The following is a 22,639-nucleotide window of genomic DNA, read 5'->3' as shown; positions in this document are numbered from 1 at the left end:
TAATAATAATAATAATAATAATAATAATAATAATAATAATAATAATATAAAACCCAAAAGAATGTTAGTGCTGGGCTCATGAGAACTAAGAATTAGAAACTGATTAATCTAGAAAACTGAGCAGTACAACAGAGAGAACAGAGAGGAGTCAGAGCAAACATGCTGGAGGGATAGAATTCTCCCTCCTCCCATATATACTTCTTGAGAAGAACTCCAGAACCCTGTTCCTTTCCCATCTCCACAAAACTCCCTTTAAAAATACAAACATCTAGCCAGGTGGTGATGTATGCCAGCCTGGTCTACAGAATGAGCTTGAGTACCGAGAGGGCTGCACAGAGAAACGTGGCCTCAAAAACAAAACAAACAAACAAACAAAAACCTACTAGGATGAAGCTCACAGGGAGAGAGGGTGTTGGACTTAGGCTTGACATCCAGCACCAAAACAAAAAAGAAAAACAAGAAAAGCCTCCTCAGTTTGTAGTGAGTGTAGTTCATGTGTTTTGACCTAACTATATTGGTTTGTATATCTGGGCCATTTTACTTTTGTGTCCCTAAATTTATTGGGCAGACTATAAAATCTAGTAGTATATTTAGGGGGAAGTGTGACTTTTATGCATCTCAAGACTTAACTACCATCTCTCCCCTTTTCTGAGACATTTCTGTAGGCCAGGCTAGCCTCAGAGTCACCATATAGCTAAGGATGACCTCTGGCTTCTGATCCTCCTGAGTGCTGGGGTTACAGGTGTGTGCCACCATGGCTGGTTTTAAACTTTTTTTTTTCCATTAAAAAATCTTTTTTTCTTTTGAACCCCCAGGACCATTTTATCAGAAACTGAGAGGAAAACACCAGAGCAGGTAAGCCATCAATCTTGGCAGAGGCTGGGAGAAGGAGCTGGGTAAAGAGGAAGAAAGAGCCAGGCGTGGTGTCGTACACCTGTGATCCCAGCATTTGAGAGGCAGAGGCAGGAGGATTGCTGTGAGTTCACGGCCAGCCTGGTCTACAAAGTGAGCCAGGCAGCAACTCTGTCTCAAAACAAAAACAAAAGGAAGAGAAAGAAAGAAAGTTAAGCCTTTTGAGTTAGAGTCCAAGAAAGCAGGCAGGTCCATCAGTTGAGGTTTGCAAGCGGTTGTCCTGGGGGTCAGACTTCTCAGAAAAAGTGGGAATGTCCAGAGGAGGGAAATCTTGCTTAGGATCTGAATATTAAGGGATGCGGGGGGGGGGTAGTTAATGTTTTTTGAGTTATAATTCAGGAAAGTGGGTAGGCTTACCTGTAAAAATCTGCAAGCAACTTTGAAACTTATCTGATCTTCTCCTGGTATGTATGTGAGCCTCTTGGTCCATCCTAGAATATGCTTTGTTGTCTAGCAGGATTTCACTATCCAGCCCTGGCTTGCTTGGAACTCTAGAGATCCTCCTGAGTGCTAAGGTTACAGGTGGGAGCCTCAACTCTCAGGAGTCCTAGGATAATCTTAATATTTAAGTTAGTTGAAACTTACCATCACTGTGTGTGTCACGACACTCTAGACAGCTGGTTCTGTCCTTCCTCTGTGGACTCCACATTCTGAACTCAGGTTTTCAGGTGTGCGCAGTAAGCACCTTTACCAGCTGAGCCATCTTGCTGGCCCATAGTATATCCTTGAATAACTAAGATACTAGTTTTTGGAATGTTCACCTAAGGTCTTCAAATAGTTACATGATACTCAAATGGATCCACCTGGGAGACAGTAACTAATCGTAATGCTACTAACACCTGAGTGTCAGGAACTTCCTACAGGCTGCATACATGCTGCTTCATTTTGTTTCACTTACACTTATAGGAAACAGGTAATTATTTACTCCCTTTTACAAGTGAGAAATGTCTTCTATATAAGGGACTGTCTCAAAAAAAAAAAAAAAAATGACAGTTAGAGGCACTTGTAACCTGAGTCCAGTCCACTTTCCACAGGGAGCCCGAGGGAGCCAGTTCATGAGACTTGTTCTGTGATTACATGCCCACACACATAAATAAAGTAAAAGTAAATCAACCAGGCGGTGGTTGCACACTCCTTTAGTCCCAGCACTCAGAACAGGGATACCCTGTCTCAAAAGACCAAATATAAGTATAATTTTTTTTTTTTTTTTTAAGTTTCATACATGTGAGGTACTTAGTTCTCTCAGGGTCACTTAGCTTGTGAGTTGAGGAACTGAACTAGAATGGTTTCGTTTTGTTTTGAGACAGGCTCTTACTATGTAACCCTGGCTGTTCCTGGAGCTTGCTCTGTAAACCAGGCTGGCCTCAAACTCACAGAGATTCACCTGCCTCTGCCTCCTGAGTCCTGAGAGTAAAGACCAACTTGCCTGGCCTTTTTTTGTTTGTTTGTTTGTTGTTTTTTCAGACAAGCTCTCAAGATATAGCTCTGGCTGTTTTGGAGCTGGCTATAATGAGAAATGAGATAACCACTTAATATCCTTTGGGAAGACTGTACTAAAATGGCAAGAATGAGTTGGGATATTATGAATGAAAGCTTCTGAGGGTAGAAAAAGAAGTTCGTGAAAAGCACTGTGCCCCTGAGATAATGTTATTTACTTGTTTACTGTACTAGGTTGTCATTTCCATTTTCAGTTGCAGTTCCCACGTGGAGGCTGTTCCCACCCTTCCTGTGTCCCTGGAGCTGAGCAGGCACTTCCTGTCCTGTTGGAAATGAAAGTTAGAGTTGGGGGTAGCCGTGCATGTGTGGATTTACTCTGCCGAATGCTGGCACTGTCTGCTCCATCATCACAGCAAAATAGTGACAGGAAAGCAGAGAGCACAGCTTCATTTTAGAGAGAGTTTGGGCTTAATGTCTGCTGTGACAAGGACAAGTTAACTTACTTCAGGAGCTTGTGTGTGAGGGCATCGGGAGGCCTGAGGAAGGAATCTGAAGGCGGTCTCTCTCCCTTCCTGTTCTAGCTGGATGGGTAGGCCTCCTTGGTATCATTCCTAAGCTGTCTTTTCTTCAAGGGCATATTGGAGGTGAGTGTTCCTGCAACTGTGTGATATTCTCGACACAGTTATATTCTCCTTTCCTAAAAGGTTTCATATTTTCCTTCCTTATGGAGCATGGCTTTTAAAGAGTTATGATTTGTTTGTTTGACAGCTCAGAGCTGACCTCCTAGCTCTGTGAACTTCATTCAGCTTGGCTATAAAATCCACACCTGGTGAGTTTTTATACTTGTTTAAGCTTCGTGGGTCTTAAGGGTGAGGAAATAGAACAAAAAGTCAAAGTGCTGGCCAAGGTGGTGCTCCTACCGAGACCTCATGAGAGCAGCATGCTGATTCAGCTTCAGGGTTGTTCCTGGCTAGGTGGAAATCAACACCAGCTTGGGCTACATGAGACCCTGTCTCAAAAAAAGTACCAAACAAGGCTGGAGAGTTAGTGATTAAGAGCTATTACAGAGGACCCAGACTTGATTCTCAGCACACCCACATGGCTCACTAACATCGGTAACTACAGTTCTAGGGAATCTGATGCTCTTTTCAGACCTCCGTTGGCACCAGGAACACACCTGGTACACAATACCCATAAATGATTAAATAAATCTAACTTTAAAATAAGAATCAAGTGTCTGGGCGCTGTGGCACATGCCTGTGATCCCAGCACTCAGGGAGGCAAAGGCAGAAGGATCTCTGTGAGTTCCAGGCCAGCCTGGTCTACAAAGTTCCAGAGCAGTCAAAGCTACACAGAGAAATACTGTCTTGAAAAAACAACAAATACAAAGCAAAAAAAAAAAGAATCAAGTATATGCTGGAAGGGTGGGACTCTAGCTCATGGTACAGTGCTTTATCATCTTGGCACCATCAAACAAAACAGCCAAAACCAAGTCAACCAAACAAAACAGAGTGTGATTGTTCCTGTATATTCTTGTAATCTTTCACTAAGGAGTCTGAAACGGGGATATTGAGTTTGAGGTCAGTGAGAGCTACAGAGGGAGGCCCCATCTTGTATATATAAGTAAGTAAACAAATTACACAGTTAGATAAGATAGCTTCCACTGGGGCTGAAGGCTTAGCTTGCTGGGAGAGCTCTTGCTTAGCCTCCTGAAGCCTTTGGTTTTGATCCCTAGCACCACCAGAGAAAAACAAGTAAACAAGATGATGAAATAAAAAGCTTCCACTCGTTAAAAAAAATCACGAAGCACTGAGGTCCTTGGAACTGTTCTGTTGATAATGACTTCTTAAGTATGAACTCCTGCTGGGAGACTCTGAAATGGGAATACTGGTATCAGCTGGTTAACATCACCCCAGAAGGAACAGAACAAAGGATTTGAGATTATTTTCATGGTATACTTAATTTGTGTTTGCTTTTTGGTGTACTCAGTTTTGTTCTGTTTTATTACATTTAAAAAATGTTGGAGTGTGTGTGTGTGTGTGTGTGTGTGTGTGTGTGTGTGTGTGTGTTGGGGAGTACATGCTACAGAATGTGTGGAGGTCAGAGGACAAACTTCAGGAGTGGGTTCTCCGTTGTACCATTTGGGTCCCAGGAATTGAATCCAGATCTTTTGACACTTTTACCTGCTGAAGCATCATCTAAAGAATAGTACAGTCGGGGCTGGAAGCTGTGATCCTCTTGCCTCGACCCCGTTTGTGTATCTTACCATCAGTAAGTGCCCTTGGCTGTCTTGGAACTTGTTATATAGATCAGGCTGGCCTCAGACTTGGTGATCCTTCTTCATACATGCTGGGGTTACAGCTTTAAATAGTATATCACCATTCCTAAGCCATAGTCTTTCTTTTACCTTATTATTATTAAAATATTTATTTATTACCTGTACAGTGTTCTGCTTGCATGTAGGCCTGCACACCAGAAGAGGGCACCAGATCTCATTACAGATGGATGTGAGCCACCATGTGGTTGCTGGGAATTGAACTCAGGACCTTTGGAAGAGCAGCTACTGTTCTTAACTTCTGAGCCATCTCTCCAGCCCTGCCTTATTAGTTTTTAAAGATCCATTTTTATCTTAAAAAATATTTCCCTGGCAGTGGTGGTGCATCCCTTTGATCCCAGCACTTGGGAAGCAGAGTCAGGTGTATCTCTATGAGTTTAAGGCCAGCCTGGTCTACAGAATGAGTTCCAGGACGGCCAGGGCTACACAGAGAAACCCTGCCTCACAAAACATACAAACAAACAGAAAAAAAAATGGAAGAGAGAGAGAGCTGGTGAGCTTGAGAATGCTGGTATCCATGGAAGCTAGGGACCGTAGAGGTGGTGTGGCTCACCCAACATGGATGCTAGGAGTCATCCCCTGAGCCTCCGTGATCCTTTTTAATGCATTTAGATTACACTAATATAATTTGAGATCTAAGCTCATCTCACATCCTGCACCTCAGTATGGTTTTCTTTGCATGCTCTGGAAGGCAGAGTCAAGCATGAGATCTTAATAAAATATCATTTCATTTATTTAATTTGTATGTGCATGTGTGGGCATGCCACATTGGTGTTTGGGGGAGTGTCAGAAAATTATTTATCTATTTTTATTTTTGGTTTTTTGAAACAGGGTTTCTCTGTGTAGATGTGGCTGTCCTGGACTTGCTCTGTAGACCAGGCTGGCCTTAATTCACAGAGATCTGCCTGCTTCAGCCTCCCCAAGTGTTGTGATCAGAGAACAATTTTGGGTAGTTGGTTTTCTCCTTTTACCATGTAGATCTGGGAACCTAACTTAGGCCTAACTTTACTGCTAAATCATCTTACATCCCAAGCTTGAAATCTTGTAGCTGAAAGAAAGTTTCAAATCAAAACAAAATAACAACAAAATCTTTGTCTTTTCATTGATAATAGGATAATTGTCTTTTTATTATAATCAGAACTTTTTCATGGATGGATGGGGATACACTGGAAAAGGAGTAGACCTAAGAACTTTTCTCCCTAGCGTGAATTATTAAGCCTATGGAAAACAAACCAAAGTAGAACATGGTGGGCATTAGGACCCAGTAGAAGTGGCTTTTCCTGACTCTGAGTCTGAGTTAACTTCTCTCAGTGACGTAAGGAACAGACCTAGCTCCCTATTCCCCCCCCTGCCCTCCCCCCCTCTCTCTCTCTCTCTCTCTCTCTCTCTCTCTCTCTCTCTCCCTCTCCCTTTCCCTCCCTCCCTCTCCCTCTCTTTCACTCTCTCTCCCTTGCTTGCTCCTTTTCTCCTTTCTCCTCCCCCTCCCTTTCCCTCCCTCTTTTCCTCCCTTCCTCTCTCCCTCTCCTTTCCCCCTCCCTTTCCTTCACTCTCTTCTTTCTCTCAGCTCTCAAACAGTAAAGAAAAAATGCTGCTATCAGTGACTTCCCGGCCTGGGATTTCGACTTTTGGGTATAACAAGAACAACAGGAAGGTAGGAAAAGGCGCTTTTGGGGACTCTAGCTACTTCCTTTCCCGGGGACCCGGGAGCGCCCTTGGTTTAGCGTCTCCTTTAAGAGGGGATCTGGAAGCCTCTTTCCCTTCCAGCGCCTCTCCCTCCAGCGCTCCTTCCCCTTTTTCTGCACCTGGTTCTGGAGTTAAAGGAATTTAGAGCGAGGGTTTGTGAGTCGGGGAAGGCAGTGGAATAAAGACAATCAACTTCGCAACTTTGTGTCTTGTGAGACGAAGCTGGCTGGACTGCGGACGTGCCGCTCTTGGGGACAGTGTGACACCTCAGACCTTGTCTCTAGGCTCACTCCCCACAAGATCATTTTATCGTTCTGGTTAACTGGGTCCGTGCCGTCACCCCGCTTTGCTTTTTGCTCAAACCACCAGCTAGCTGAAATTACAGGTAGTCAGAGAGGCTCTTCAAGAGTTGAGCGTGTGCTTCTATAACTGAAGACCCCACCGCACCCCACCCATCCTGGAAGAGGAATTTGGGGATGTAACACGCCTTGGGATTAAGGCAGAAAGCTCTGTGATTCTTTGGGACTTGCCTTTTCAGCGGGTACTTGGAGCCCTGCAGATAGCCAGCGAACCCTGGAGTCGTTACAATTAACCCTTAGCTGCCTGGGAAGCTGTGGTTGAGGGAACAGGCTGGAGAGAGAGGGGCAGTCTTGCCACATGTGCCAGAGAATACCGTCGGCAGCCTCTTGGCTTTTCGTGGTATGCAGTGCTGGAGGAGGAGCCGTGAGCCACAGCAGCATGACTTTTTACCCCCTCTGAGCATTACAGCTCTTTAGAGCAGAGATCTATGCTTGTCTGATGGAATGTTGGAGGTGGGGAGAGATTCCTATCTTCATGGACCTGAACAGACCATTTCAGAGACTCAGAAAACACTGGTATCTCATCCGGCCTGTGTCCCAGAGGATCTTAGGAGTCGTAATATACTCAGGAAATAAAGCTCTACAGCCAGGTGAGGGTTGTGCAGGCCTGTAATCCCAGCACTCAGGAAGCAGAGACAGGCGGATCTCTTAAATTCAAGACCAGCTTGGTCTACAGAGTGAGTCCAGGACAGCCAAGGTTACACAAAGAAACCCTGTCTAGAAAATCACAAGAGCAAGCCAGGCCTGGCCCTGCACTCAGGGAGGCAGAGGCAGAGGCAGAGGCAGAGGCAGAATGATCTCTGTTCGAGACCAGCCTGGTCTACAAATCCTGTCTCAAAAACAAAAACAAACAAAAAAGAAGAAATGAAGCTCTATGCAAATTTTTTGATTACATATATATTTCATTTTCAATAGGTATAATATATAGATGGATGTCATATCAAATATATATACATATGTAATTCATTTTATAGGTATGCATGTTTGAAAGGGGAACATTCCATCTATATTTTCAAATCCATATAGTACTGTGTAAGAGTCTCATTGTCTTTTTTATTAGTTTCTTGTTTTTGAGACATGGTGTCCCTCCTTATCCCAGGGTGGCCTTGAACTCATTCTGCAGCCCAGGCTGGTCACAGTATGGTAAGCACGGACGGAGGAGCCACTGTACCTGGATCCTTTCTCATCTTTGTTTTTAAAGTAGGGCTTATTACATAGCCCCGCCTGGACCTAGAACTTGTGATCCTCCTGGTTCAGCCTCCCCAGTGCTCCCATTACAGCTATTTTCTGGTTCTCTTTCCCCTCCAAGTTCCTTATTTAGAGTTTTCTCTGTCAGGGTTTAATGTATTTGAATGTATCTAAAATGTCTTTCTAAGCTCTCCACTCCCTTTGGAGTATTGGAGGTGTTTAAGTTTAGATCCCTTTCTGTGTTTTTGTGGTTTGGGTGGTGCTGGTGCTGGGGGTGGAACCTAAGGCCTTGCACATGCTAGATACATCACTGGCATCTAAGCAGACAGCCTGACGTTTAGGTTCTAAGTGTAGGAGAGATGGGGAATGAGAGCTAGGACTGAGGGATTTGGATTTAATCTCATATCTCTCCCTGATAATTTGTAAGGTCTGGGAAGCAATTCAGGAAATACTGGGACCAGTGGGCAGGCTAAGAGGAGGAGCATCTGCAGAATCAGATGTTTGTCTAGAAGACCTTGGGGGATGGTGGGTAAAAGCAATTGCTACTCAAACCCCATGACCTGATTTTAAGCCCTGGGTCCCATGGTAGAAGGAGAGGATCACTCCCAGCCTGATCACAGAGTGTAGCATGTGTACACACTCACACATGCAGTCATACACTAATGATACTTTTTTTAAAAAAGTAATTATAAAAGTCTTTGGGTGTCTGTCAAAATGATTCAGATGGCAAAGGTCATGCCTTCAAGCCTGAGTCCCATCTTGGGCCCACATGGTAGGACACGCCCACAATTTGTCCTCTGACCTCAACAAACAATGAGCTAGGTGTGTGGCACATGCCTGAAATCCCAGCACGTGGGAGGCAGAGACAGGCGGATCTCCATGAGTTCCAAGGCCAGCCTGGTCTACAAAGCGAGTCTAGGACAGCCAAGACTACACAGAGAAATCCTGTATCCAAAAGCCAAAAAAGAAAAAAAGTCTCTGCATTCTTACAAGTCAAAAGTCAATGTTCTAGAATGCCTAAGGGAGTGATATTTGTATATGGTGCATATTGTGGCTGTGCACAAGGCTGATTGTGTGTGTGTGTGTGTGTGTGTATGTATATGTGAATATGGGCTTGTGAATTTGGGATATATGACCTGAGATGCTCTTTATCTTGCTGTTGACACTTGTTTTGATGTATTTTCTTGTGTAGTCTGTGCTTTGGGGGAGGGGCCCTAATTTTGATTCTTACCATGTATCCCCGGGTTGGTTCGAAACTTACTCAGTAGCTGTGTAGGCCAAGCTGCTCTCAAACCGATTGCTCCTCCCTGCTCCAGTCTCCAGTCTCCCAAGGTTGCAGGCAAGCACCACCATGCAAAGCAATTTGTGCACTTCAAAAACAACAACAAGTGTGTATGAGGTTTGGCCCACATGTCTTCATACCACATGTGTGCCTGGTGCCTTTAGACACCAGAACAGGTGTCCAGTCCCCTGAAACTGTTGCTGCAGAAGGAGTGAGCTGCCACATAGGTGCTGGGAACCAACCTGCATGCTTTGGAAGAATAGGCAGTGCTCTCAACTGCTGAGCCATCTCTCCAGCCCAGTTTGTACACTTTTTTCTTTTTTGGTTTTTCACGACAGAGTTTCCCTGTGTAGCCCTGACTGTCCTGGACTGACTTTATAGATCAGGCTGGCCTCAAACTCACAGAGATCCTCCTGCCTCTGCCTCCCTGAGTACTGGGATTACAGGTGTGTATCACCACAAACCCTGCTAAATTTTTATTTGCTTTTAAATTATGTTTATGTGCTGGGCAGTGTTGGCGAACACTTTCAATCTCAGGGCTCAGAAGGCAGAGGCAGGCAGACCAGGCCAGCCTGGTCAATAGAGTGAGCTCCAGGATAGCCAGGGATACAGAGAAACCTTGTCTTAAAAAAAAAAAAAAAAAAAAAAAAAAAACACAAAACAATTATCTGTATGTCTGTGGTATATGTGGTGCCTGCAGAGGCCAGGGGGCCAGGGTTCTCAGAGTCAGACTTGCAGGCAGTTGAGCCACCTGACTGGGTGTTGGGAGCTGAACTTGGATCCTCTGCAAGAGCAGTATGAGCTCTTAGCCACTGAGCCATTTCTCCAGCCCCTAAACATCTAAAAATCTATCCGTCTCTGTTTCTTCGTTTTTATTTTATTTTATTTTATTTTTAATTTTAGTTTTTAGAGACAGGGTTTCTTTGTGTAGCCCTGGCTGTCCTGGACTCACTTTGTAGACCAGGCTGGCCTTGAACTCACAGAGATCTGCCTCCTGGAGTGCTGGGATTACAGGTGTGTGCCACCTCCCAGCTCTTTCTTTTTTTTTTTTAGAGGGATGGGGTTGTAGTGCTATGGAAAAAAAAAAAAAAACTTGCTTAGCTTTTTCAAGTCTCTGGGTTCAATTCTCAGCACCAAAAACAAATAAATAGATAAATAAAAAATGTAAGTCAGCTGATAAAGGCAGTCTTTCTTGGAATACAGTGTTATATTTCTATGCACTAGAATTAAAGAACTACAAAAGGCAAGCAAGCATGTTGGCACATGACGTTTGCTTGGAATCCCAGCATTTTGGAAGCAGAAGCAGTATGACTACATGGAGTTTGAGGTCAGCCAGCCTGTTCACACAGCAAACTCCAGTCCAGCCAGATCAAGACTCTTTTTAAAAAAAAAAAAAAAAAGGAAAGAAGGGAGGGAGGAAGAAAGGAAAGAAGAAGTAAGCAAGAAGTAAATATATAAAGTTACAAAATGGACCATTGTGTGCCATTTGAATCCTAGCACTTGGAAGACAGAGGCAGGCGGATCTCTAAGAGGCCAGCCTGGTCTACAAAGTGAGTCCAGGACAGCCAAGGCTACACAGAGAAACCCTGTCTCAAAGCCACAACAACAAACTCCAAAGGGTGTGGGGTGGGGAAGAAACCCTGTCTCAGAAAACCAAGACGGAGCCAGCTGGGGTGGTGCAACTTCTTATCAAAGCACTCAGGAGGCAGAGGTAGACGTTTCTCTGTGAGTTCCAGGCCAGCCTGGTCTACAAAGTTCCAGAGCAGTCAGGGCTACACAGAGAAATACTGTCTCAAAAAACCAAACCAAACAAACAAACAAAAAACCAAGGGGAGAAATTACAAAATGGGAAGTGTGGATTTCAAAAAGGGTTCCACAAGATAATTTAAAGTGATTACTTAAAAAGTTAATGGCCTTGAGTTAGGTTTTAAAAAATGAAGAAAGGAAGATTAGTTGTAGGTCTCAAAATTGTGCCTTCATGTTAGAAGGAGATGAAATGGGTAAGGTAGGAAGATGAAAAATTTGAGAATGAAGGAATTTTTACTTGTGAAGTGTCAAACCATGCCTTCCCAGGCCCTTGTCACAACTTAACTCCCCAGAGTGGCAACCGTTTCCTTCAGTAAAAGGAAAAGGGATTACTTCTGTTTTTTTTTTTTTCTATTCCCCCACGTGTCTCTGTGTGTGTGTGTGTGTGTGTGTGTGTGTGTGTGTGTGTGTCTGTGTGTGTGTCTGTGTGTGTGTACACACACATGAGCCTCAAGGCTGAGGTGAGTAATATGTACTTGACTCATTTAGGCACAGTTCAGCATTCCAGACTCTGGCTAGTCAGTTCCCTCCAGGAGTCCCTTTGGAGCCTGGCACATCATGTCCACCTGGGATTTATGGCATTTTCACAGGTTCTTGAGACCTAAACACTAATTCTCATGATTTCTTGGCAAGTTTTCTACCTGATGAGCCATCTTCCAGCTATGTGCATGTGCATGCCTGTGTGTGTGTGAGAGAGAGAGAGAGAGAGAGAGATCTCTGCAGCACAGACTAACCCTGAACTGATATCCTTATGTCCGATCTTCTTTTGGTTGTAGTTGTGCACCACACTGACTGGCACAGGACTGCTTTTTTTTTTTTACATTTATATCCTATTTATTTATTTGTTTATTTATTTATTTGTTTGTTTGTTTGTTTAATGTGTGTGAAAGCTCTAGCTGTATATACATGTGCACGCCAGAAGAGGGCACCAGATCTTACTATAGATGGTTGTGACCCACCATGTGGTTGCTGGGAATTGAACTCAGGACCTTTGGAAGAACAGCGAGTGTTTTTAATCTCTGAGCCATCTCTCCAGCCCTATTTATGTTTTTAAGTTTAGGAATGAATAAGGCAAGGATGGATCGGACTTAATGGTGATATGTTTGTGCATTAGGTTGGCAAGGGGTCAGGGTTAAAACTGGCTAGTTTTGTGTGTCAACTTGACATAAGTTAGAGTCATCAGAGAGGAAGGAGCCTAACTTGAGGAAATGCCTCCATGAGATCCAGCTGTAAGGGATTTTCTCACTTAGTGATCAGTGGGGGAGGGCCTAGACCATTGTGGGTAGTTTCATCCCTGGGCAGGCTGTAAGAAACAAGGCTGAGGAAGCCACGAGGAGCAAGCCACTGAGCAGCACCCCTCCACGGTCAGCTCTTGCCTCCAGGTTCCTGCCATTTGAGTTCCAGTCTTGATTTCCTTTGGTGATGAACAGTGATGTGGAAGTATATGCTGAATAAACCCCTTTCTCCCCAGCTTGCTTTTTGGTCATGGTGTTAGGTCGAAGCAATAGAAACCCTAAGACAGGTGGAGTGTCACCAAGTGCAAAGGAACAATGCTGTCTTAACTTGTTAAGTTTTGCTTTTGCTTCATGGGTGAGATTATTTGCATTTAGACCTCTTGGAACTCTTTGTTCATGTTACTGTGTTCCCTTCCCCTTTGCCCTTTCTCCTTTGCCCTTTCTCCTTTGAATTCCTTTTTGATTTTCTGTTTGTTTTGGTTTCTGACTTTAGGTGTTCTTCTAATTCTGTCTCCAGGTTTGGGGCTGTTTAAGTGGAAGGCATTATGGGAAGTAGTGGACTTAATTATAAAGCCATGAAGCTGAAGCACAAGAGAGCGCAGATGGTCTTCAATGCCGGGCATTTCTGTTTGGTGGGTTGGTTTCTCAGAGACAAGGTGCCAGAGAAATGGTGGCATGTTTTGGGTTTGGCTCTTAATTCCCATCCAGCTGTGCTTGGTGATTAGGAATTCAGAGTCTCTGCATCCTCCCCAGAGAATAAACTAGTTCTGACAGGCATAGTCCTTCCTATCCACGATGCTGAGGCAGGAGGCCTGCCACAAGTTCAAGGCCAACTTTGGATAGAGTTAGTTCATGTTAGCCTGGACTACAGAGTGGTCTGAGTATTAGCGGGGCACGGTGGGACGCGCTTGGGAGGTGGATGCAAAAAGCCGTTGTTGGCTACATAGCAAGTTCGAGGCCACCTTGGCCATAACTAGCTCTTGTCTTAAAAATCCTAAAACTTCAAGTGGAGATGTTGAATGCTTGCCTTATGTCTATATGCTATAGATCAGCTCTCATCTTTATCACTGTCTCTCCTCTTCTAGGATATTATTGTCTCTTTAAAATAGTTTTAATTGTTTAACTATGTGTGTATGTGTCTGCATCTTTATTTGGGTGTGTAGCTACCCACAGAGACGAGAGGCATTAGATCCTCCTGGAGCTGGAGTTGCAGGTGGCTAACTGCCTGCGGGAGGGTTATAAGCCACCAGACGTGGGTGCTGGAAACCAAACAAGGCCTTTTTAAGAACACTAAGTGTGTAGTGCACGCCTTTAACCAACCCCCACTCAGGAAGTAGAGGTGGATGAGTTCCAGGCCAGCCAGGGATACATAGTGAGACTCCGTCTTAAAAGAGAAAAACAAAATGCTGAGTGGGCCCTCCATTGTCTGAGTTTTGTACTGTTTGTGTGTGTGCAGTTAGAGACTGGACCTCGTGCACGCTGAACCAGCGTCCACCAGTGAGCTACACTGCAGCCACACTGAGACGCCCGCCTCCCCGAAGCCTGTTCTTCCCACAGCGGCAGTCACTGCTTCACAACGTAGACTGGGAACTTCTCTGCTGTTTAAAATTCTCCCCTGTCTCTTGTCTTTCATCTTTTGTTTCCCAGCCTTGCTGGCCTTCGGTGTGGAAGAACCACCTTGTGACTTTGCCGGTGTTGTTCCCTTTTTCTGTGGTATTTTTCTTTAGATTGATTTTATTTGGGGTGAAGGGTGGTTGTTTTGTTTTATTTGAAACTGGGTCTCACTGTGTTGTAGCAGAAAGCCATCTGTAATGGTCTCTTTTAAAGCCGTACTTCATTTGGGGTGTTTAAGCCTCTCTACCTCCCTTCCACCAACCCCACAACCTTAAGTAGGAGAGAGGAAAGGTTAGTGGGGAGAGGGGGCCCAGACCCTTTATTTCTCCTGGCTAGTTGGGGTGAAGGGGTTCTTTTAGGGCTCTACACAAATCTCCGTCAACCACAGATGCAGCTAGCAGGCTCCATGCCACTGTGCCCCGAAGCGTGTCTCTCCATCTGTCTGCTCCAAACTGCCACACCGGCTCGTGTCTGGTCTCTCCAAACTGCTACATGCCAACACTGAACGCCACACGGAATGTCACATCATTACCTTATTGCTCTCATATTTATACTCTCAGAGTCCTAGACCGTGCCCCACTCCAAGCCACATGTGGAAGACTCTTACCAGCTGGCAAAAAACACGTTCCACGTGAGACAGTTAACAGGTGGACACAAACTATAGCCCAACTAAAATCCCACACTCAGGGTTAAAACAAAAGCATATTTACATAACACACAAAGAAGCCAAAGTTTCCGTTACGCTGTATAGCTCTGGCTGGCTTGGAACTCACTTCAGAGCAGACTTATAACAAGACTTTCTTTGGACCACCCGCTCTCAATTAATGACACAGAGACTTTTTATTTATTATAAAAGCTTGGCCTTAGCTTAGGCTAACTCGTAAATTAAATTAGCCTGTTTATCTTAATCTACACGGTGCAATGTGGCTCATTACGGTATGTCTGGTTTCTTTGGATCTAGCTATTGAATCTTTCTGCCTCAGATCCTTTCCCAGAGCCTATCTCTCCCGGAAGTCCCACCTTTCCTCTCCTGCCTCAGCTATTGACCATTCAGCTCTATATTAAACCAATCAGAAGGCGTCGGAGGGAGTGTTTATAGAATGTGATGCAGCCATAAGAATAACAGTACCAAAGCCCAGCCTGTAGTCAGATCTCTGCCCTACAGAAGTCAGCATTTGAATAACACAAAGACAACCTTGACATACTGCACAGCCAGACCACCCCAACACAGACTGCCTTGACCTTAAGAGATGTGCCTGCCTCTGCCTGCTGAGTGCTAGGTCTAAGGAATGGCCTGGCTGCTTCTCTCTAGACAACCAGGTTCCCCATCCTTGTGTTTGAAGGGTTGTTAAAATTTAGTCACCTTTCAGAAGAGACTGATCAAAGTAGGTCTCTGTTATGTTCTATTTCTATTGTGTTGGAGAGAGAGTGTGACCTGGCTTGGCCTGGCTAAGGGGAACTTTGAGCTCCCCATCTGTCTGCCTCTACCTTTCAAGTGCTGCAATTGCAAGAGAGCTCCATCATGCCTGGCTCTGTTCTTTTTCTGTGGAACTTAAGCCTAGGTTGTTTTTTGCTTACTTGCTTGCTTTCCCGGATTTATCAGGAAAATGAGAACTCCTGAGAATGGGAAGGCTTCAGGGGAGCAAGCTCAGCAGCTTGTGCTCTAGTTACACTTTGCTAGTTAAATTCTAGGTTAAAAATATATACTTTTGAAAAAAATGTATAAAATATTGAAGTATTGTCTATTGCTGAATGAATGGGGTAAAGCTGAGTAATTATGCAGAAAGTGGATTTAATCTTTTTTTTTGAGACAGGGTTTCTCTGTGTAGCCTTGGCTGTCCTGGACTCACTTTGTAGACCAGGCTGTCCTCCAACTCACAAAGATCTGCCTGCCTCTGCCTCCCAAGTGCTGAGATTACAGGTGTTCGCTACCACGCCCAGCAAATTTAATCTTTTCTCGTCTGAAAAATGAACATCTTATGTTAAGTATAAAGCGGTGTCCTGGGGGTATAGCTTAGTTGCTATAGTGCTTGCCCAGTGCACACAAGGCTCTAGGTCCCGTTCCCAGCACCATAAAGCTGATGATGTGATAATGTGTGTTGACTCAGCATTCAGGAGGTACAGTCAGAAGGTCAGAAGCTCAGGGTCATCCTTGGCCACTATCTTAGTTTGGGTTACTGTTGCTGTGATGAAACACCATGACCAAGAGCAACCCAGGGAGGTGGCCTCCGAGTGCCAGCATTATAGGATGGGCGCTCCTGCCTACCCAGGGAGGAGGCGTCCGTGCCAGCGTTATAGGATGGGCGCTCCTGCCTACAGTCCTACTTACGGAAACAGCATTTGCAAACTGACAGGCTGTGATTTAACACTTACCTACCATTTCAACCACCAGAGCATTTTCCGGCCTTTAAAACCTGCTGAGGTTTGGACATTTTGATCTGAAGCATTTTCCTCCGCACCTGTGGAGAAAGGAAGGCAGGAAGAAAGAAAGGAAGGAAGGGAAAGGTGACAAGTGGAAATAAAAGTGGAAATTTTAGTATTAATCAACCTAATCTTCAGAAAGTTCCTTTATCAGGCCAGTCCTGGTGTTGTACTTCTGTGATCCTAGCGATCAGGAAGCTGGAGGATATGGAGTCTAAAACCAGCCTGGGTGACTTGGGGCCTGAGTCCAAAAACAAACAACAAAAGACAGCGTTAATCTCTGGACCACTGGATGTTCTAAATCTACAAGCAGACAGACTCAAGATACCATAAAACCAAACTCTTAAGTCTCAAACCTTGGGACAAATGGCTGAGGTATTATGTAACGTATCAAACCTGGGGCCCAGGTTCTCCCAGCATCCCTCAGCTCCTACCTCTTCCAGGAGGCTCTTGGTTTACATACACCTCCCTTACCCTGACCTCTCCAGCCCAGAGGGTTGGGCTGTCCTTCCCTATACAATATAGCCATTTTAGTCACGTTTTTGGGCCTCCTGGCTGTTGCACCTGGTTCTTCTCTCTCCTCCTTTTCTCTCCCTCTCTTCCCCAGCATGGCCTGGCTCAGTCTGCTCATCTCCACTGGGGCTCTCCCAGATGTCCCTGCCTCCAGCTGTGATCTCTCTTTATCTCCAGTTAACTTTTTCATCATACCTAGGAGCACTCATGACCTTCCCTTTTCATTTCTTTTTCTCATTCACAAACAAAAACCTGTGGACCTTCCTGTGGGAACTTATCTGCCCCCGTGAAACCTCTAATTTGGAGTATCTAAGCAGAGTGTGTGCTCCGTGCTAGCTGCCAGGTCTCACATTTTGAGAGGGGAGTTGTGCTGTCCGTCCCTCCCTTTCTCCCTCCCCTCCCCTCCCTCCCTGCCCTTCTCTTCTGTTGGGTTCTCACTGTTGTCCAGGCCATGCTGGACAACAGCCTGCCCTGGAGCTGGATGATAGGTCAGAGCCACTGTTTGTGCTGCTGCTTTAAAGACGCTGACTGAAGCAGGATGGGCCCTCCACGGTGAGACCCCTGAGGCAGAGAATCAAGTGTTCTGCAAACTAATGATGACAGAATTCATTTAACCTGGTCCATTTGCAAATTTCAGACCAAGTCCTAAATGTAGTATATGTTGATGAATGAGATAGGTCTCTTTGCCTATTTTTTTTAGAGGGGGAAGGATGTTTGAACCTTGCACACCCTACTGAACCATACTCCAGCCATTAAAAAGGGGCACAGGGAGACAAGAAATGGTTTATTCTACACTTGTCACCTGTTTTTAAAAATCCTTATTATGTATTTGTTTACTTTTTTTTTTTTTTTTTTGAAACAAGGTCTTGTAGTGACATATTGGAGAATGCTGGAATGTGTTTTTGTTGTAATCCCAGGCACGTGGGACTGCGTCAGGCTGCTGGCAGCTACTGGCTAGGATTTGCCTCATGCTCTAGTAGGTCATAGTTTGCCAGCTGCAGATAGTTTCTGCAATGGTGTGACGTTAGAGCCCTGATAGGTGGGGTTGGTGGTGGTTGGTCATTTAGGGAGGTTAGCTGTGGTTTGCTGGTAGCCGTGGTCAAAAGGAACAAAAGGAAAGAAATTAAATCCAGGGATTTTCCTAATTCCTCTCTCCGCCTTGTCTTTGTTTCTCTCCTATCTCGTGTTAGGGTTGAAATTGGGGGGATAAAGGGTGAGAAAAAGAACCCACAAAGGAGATGGGCTACAGGGTCTCATGTTAGCCAGGCTGGCCATGAGCTCCTGATCCTCCTGCCTTCAATTCCCAAGTGCTGGGATACAGGTGTGAGCCAGTATTCTTGCTCTTTGCTTATTTTAAAATCTTATTTAAGACTGCATTTGAACACATTTTAGAAACGGACTTCTAGTTTTATAAATAGAGACTGTAGCTGGTAAAAGTCCTGACCACTCCAGTGTAGAGGGACAGCAGTTCATAAGTGTAGACTTGGGAATCATGTTGACACAAGTCAAAATTAAGACTCCGGGCCTTAGGAGCTCAGTAGGTATATATAAAACACTTGTCATGCAAGGGTGAGGGCTCTCTAGCTCCCTTTTCAATCCCAGGGCTCCCCTGGTCACCTGGCATGGCATGTGCGGCAGTGAACGAGAAAGACACCCTGCTCTGGGCCAGGTGATGGTGGTTCAGGCCTGTAATCACATAATCACAGAACTCCGGAGGCAGAGACAGGTGAATCTAGTGAGTTTGAGGCCAGCCTGGTCTACAAAGTGAGTTCCAGGACAGCCAGGGCTACACAGAGAAATCCTGTCTCGTAAAACAAACAAAAAGAAGAAAAGGAAGAGGGAGGAAGAGGAGGAGAAGGAGGAGGAAGAGGAGGAGGGGGAGGAGGGGGAGGAGGAGAAAGACTGTGTCAAGGTGGACAGCGAAGACCCGCACCTGAGGGTCTAACTGCCACATAAATGACCTGGCACATCAGCACTCATACTCAGACGTGCATGCATGCACAGGTACACATCATATACACACATCCTCACAAAGCAACACTCCATGTTTAGTATGTGAGAACATCTCAAATTTTAAAGAACGGCAGAGGTCCAGCAAGATGGCTTAACAGGGAAAGGTGCCCACTGCCCAACTGTGTGTGCTCCCAGGGCCTGCATGGCAGAAACAAAGACCCACTCCTTCAGGTCATCCTCTGACCTCTGTTCTCTCATCCACACACATCCACACACATATGTGCACACACACACATTAAAAATAATTAAGGCAGAAAACATAATGTTAAAAACAAGAACACAGAACCACACCCACAAGACAAAACAACTGGAAAGTTTTACTCTGATAATTATACATTTTATAAAATTGAAGAATAGTTACTATTGTATGTGAGAATAGTGATACTGTGGTTTATGTAAAACTTTTAAATGCACTGGGCAGTGGTGGCACACCCCTTTATCCCCAGCACTATGGAGGCAGAGGCTGGCCTGGTCCACAGAGGGGTTCCAGGACAGCCAAGAACACTGTTTTGAAACCCTGTCTCAAAAAAACTAATGAAATAAATGAATGAAAGACATTTTAAAACGATAAAGCAGAGTTTGATGGCACACGTATTTGGATTCCCAGCATCTGGGAGGCTGAAGCAAGAGGGTCATGAGGTCCAGGGGTTAGTATCTTAGTATTCTAATAGGGTTTTAATTTTTAACTAAAAACTATTAATAATGTGGGCATGCGTGCGTGTGTGTGTGTGTGTGTGTGCGCGTGTGCGCGTGTGCGTGTGCGCATTGAAGAGGCGCACTCACATGCATGTGGAGGTCAGGAGAAAGGGTCTCTCCATCTGCCTTTGTTTGGTTGCCAGGATGTGCAACAAGTACCCTCATCTACTGAGTCATTTCACCAGCGTGATTCAGGGTTCTGTTTTATTGTTTTTACTAGCATATTAATTATATATAATAATGAGTTTCATTATAACTTTTGTCTTTCAAGACAGGGTTTCTCTGTGTAGCTCTGGCTGTTCTGGAACTCGCCCTGTAGACCACACCAGCCTTGAACTTGGACATATGCCGGCCTCTGTGTCCTGATGGTGCCTGGCTCATTATGACATTTTCATACATGTATATAATGTATTTCTATCACACACCAAATCTGTTATCTGTTAATCCCTTTCCTCTTCTCAGCTCTTCCCCTTTCTAATTTGTGGGTGCCATTGAGTCTTAGTAAGGCTGCTTGCAAGGGTGTGGGTGGGTAATTTGTTTATAGGACCATGCACCTTACCAATGGTTACACCTCTAAAGAAAGAGTCTGCACATGCCATCAGCGCTTATCCTCAGCTAGGGACAGAGCCATGTGATTTTCTTTTTCTTTCTTTGTATTTTTTTTAAACAGGGTCGCACTGTGTATCCCCTGTCTGGCCTCAACATGCAGACCTTATGGCCTTGAATTCTGAGATTCTATCTCTGCCTCCTGAGTGCTGGGATTAAAGGTGCCCTCCACCATGCCTAGCCTGGGATCTCTATGTTTCTAACTGTACTGGTTAGTTTTAATTGCCAGGTTGACAGTTGAGAACCTCAATTAAAAATTTGCCTTTACCTTTCCCGGGGACAGTGCTTTGAATGGTCCAGGATGTGACATACCATCCTAGGCTCTCCTACAGTGCAGCCTCTAACAAAACCAGGCTGCCTCAAACCCCTGGCAACAGGATTGTTTACCTGTATACCAAGAAGGTTGGGAAAGCACCTAAATCCACATGTGATGCGTGCTCAGATAGACTTCGAGGAGTTTGTGCTGTGAGGCCTGAAGTCCCTGTGAGATTGTCTAAGACAAAGAAGCATGTCAGCCTGTGGTGGTTCCCTGTGTGCCAAATATGTGCACGACAGGATCAAACGGGCTTTCCTTATTGAGGAGCAGAAAAACATGAAAATGTTGAAGACACAAGCACAGAGGCAGAAAGCAAAACAAATGCTCAGCATGTATAAGTAATTAAAGTCAAGGCTTGGTTAAGAAGGAGGAAAAGAAAAGAAGGAAGAAAAAAAAAGTGTCTTTATGTGTTTTCTTAGCTGTTTGCCCTGGTTTGAGTACTGGTAGTAGTTATGGTTTTTCTTACTTATTTCTGGGTAACAAAACCCAGAGTGGCCCAGGTGGTGGTGGCCACTCCAGCACTCAGGAGGCAGAGGCGGGCGGATCTCTGTGTTTATGGAGATCATCCTGGTCTACACAGCCAGGGCTACACAGAAGCCCTGTCTTAAACCCACCAACCCACCCCAGAGTGATGCAATACTGTTGAAACAAGACTGGACTTCCATTTCCACACCATCAGGGGTTTATTTTGGTGTTTGAGATAGGCCGGCTTTCTGCTTACTATGTAGCTGAGAATGATGTTGAACACTTAACATTTTTGTTTAGATGTATTTTTATTTTACATGTATGAGTGTTTTGCCTGCATGTGTGTCTGTGTATCTTGCATATGCATGGTGCCTGAGGAGGCCAGAAAAGGGCAATAGACTCCCTGGAACTTGAGTTATAGACTTTCATGAGCTGCCATGTGGGGGCTGGGAACCTCACCTGAGTCCTCTGCAAGAGCAGCCAGTGCTTCAAACTTGCTGAGCCATCTCTCCAGTCCCTTGTTTTTATTTTTAACTGATGTGTTTACTTGAGGGTCAGATCTGGGTTTATGCACAAGTACAGTGTTCATGGAGGCTGGAAGAGGGTGTCAGATTCTCCGGAGCCACCTGATGTGGGTTCTGGGGACCTGACTCTGGTCCTCTACAGTGTATTTGGGGCCTCCCTCTGCCCTCCGAGTGCTGAGAGTAAAGGTGTGCGCCACCATGCCCAGCTCAGTATGTGCTCTCAACTGCTGAGCCGTCTCTCTAGCCCCAAATAGGAACTTTCAATCCTCCTGCTTCTGCCTCCAGAATTCTGGGGCTACAGGCACACAGAGCCACACCTGGTTGTATGCTGGCTAGGTGACTGAAGGGTTTCATGGAGGCAAGCACTCTACCAACGGAGCTAGGCTCTGTCCCTTGTTTTGTTTTGATACAAGGTCTTAGTGTGGTCCAGACTACCCTCGAACGTTCAGGAATCCCCCTGCCTCTGTCTTCCGAATGCTGGGATTAAGCAACGTGAACCAGGATGCCTAGCTTCCAAAAATTTTTAAAAGATTTATTTATTTATTTATTTATTTATTTATTTATTTATTTATTATTTATACAGTGTCCTGTCTGCATGTACTCCTACATGCAGTGTCTGAAGAGGGCACCAGATATCATTATAGACGGTTGAAAGCCACCATATGGTTGCTGGGAATTTAACTCAGGACCTCTGGAAGAGCAGCCAGTGTTCTTAACCTCTGAGCCATCTCTCTAGCCCTAGCTTTCAAATTTTAAAAGGGGAATAAATAACACATTTCCTATTCCTCTTCACAGAGATGTCGAGAAGACAAAATGAAATCACACATGACAAGTACTTTCTGAATTGCTATAAAAAGGTGGATATGGTGGGGCATACCTGTAGTCCCAGCACTTGGAAAGTGGGGGCAGGAGGGTCAGGAGATCAAGGACATCCAGAGTTATAATGCCCAAACCAGGAGAGGCAAGCCTGGCCTTCATGAGACTGAGTCTCAAACAAATGAACAAACACACACAAAAATGACTGACTTGTTTTATTATCTCACACGTGTGGTTTCATCACACCCTCAGCTGCCCTTTCTTGTCTCAGTGGGTGTGAAGGCGTATGCCCTAGCTAGGGTTTCTATTGCTGCAAAGAGATACCATGATCACCGCAGCTGTGGCAACTTTTTTATCTATCTATCTATTTATTTATTTTTAGTTTTTGTTTTTTTGAGACAGGGTTTCTCTGTGTAGC

The 22,639-nt window shown here is 44.8% G+C and overlaps 1 protein-coding gene and 1 pseudogene across 7 annotated transcripts in view; both read left to right on the top strand.

The window, feature by feature from the left end:
* Rbms2 (RNA binding motif single stranded interacting protein 2) overlaps window positions 1–22,639 on the top strand; it is a 57,040-nt gene that overhangs the window by 8,652 nt on the left and 25,749 nt on the right. For 4 of the 7 annotated variants that reach the window (XM_055625796.1, XM_055625797.1, XM_055625794.1 and 1 more), the window contains exon 1: window positions 6,046–6,335. The exons of 1 other annotated variant lie outside the window; for it this stretch is intronic. In XM_055625796.1, the coding sequence (XP_055481771.1) occupies window positions 6,270–6,335 (66 nt within the window). In that variant the 5' untranslated portion in view covers window positions 6,046–6,269. Of the gene's footprint in view, window positions 1–815; window positions 856–2,730; window positions 2,994–6,045; window positions 6,336–22,639 lie in introns of those variants that run through there. 2 more of the 7 variants (XM_055625799.1, XM_055625798.1) reach the window with 2 other exon arrangements.
* Window positions 20,392–20,758, top strand: LOC129690117 (60S ribosomal protein L34-like; annotated as a pseudogene).

This window comes from Psammomys obesus, unplaced genomic scaffold (assembly GCF_907164565.1).
Source record: "Psammomys obesus unplaced genomic scaffold, mPsaObe1.curated_primary_1811, whole genome shotgun sequence".
In the NCBI taxonomy this organism is placed as follows: Eukaryota; Metazoa; Chordata; class Mammalia; order Rodentia; family Muridae; genus Psammomys; species Psammomys obesus.
This window is presented reverse-complemented; position numbering and strand designations above follow the sequence as displayed.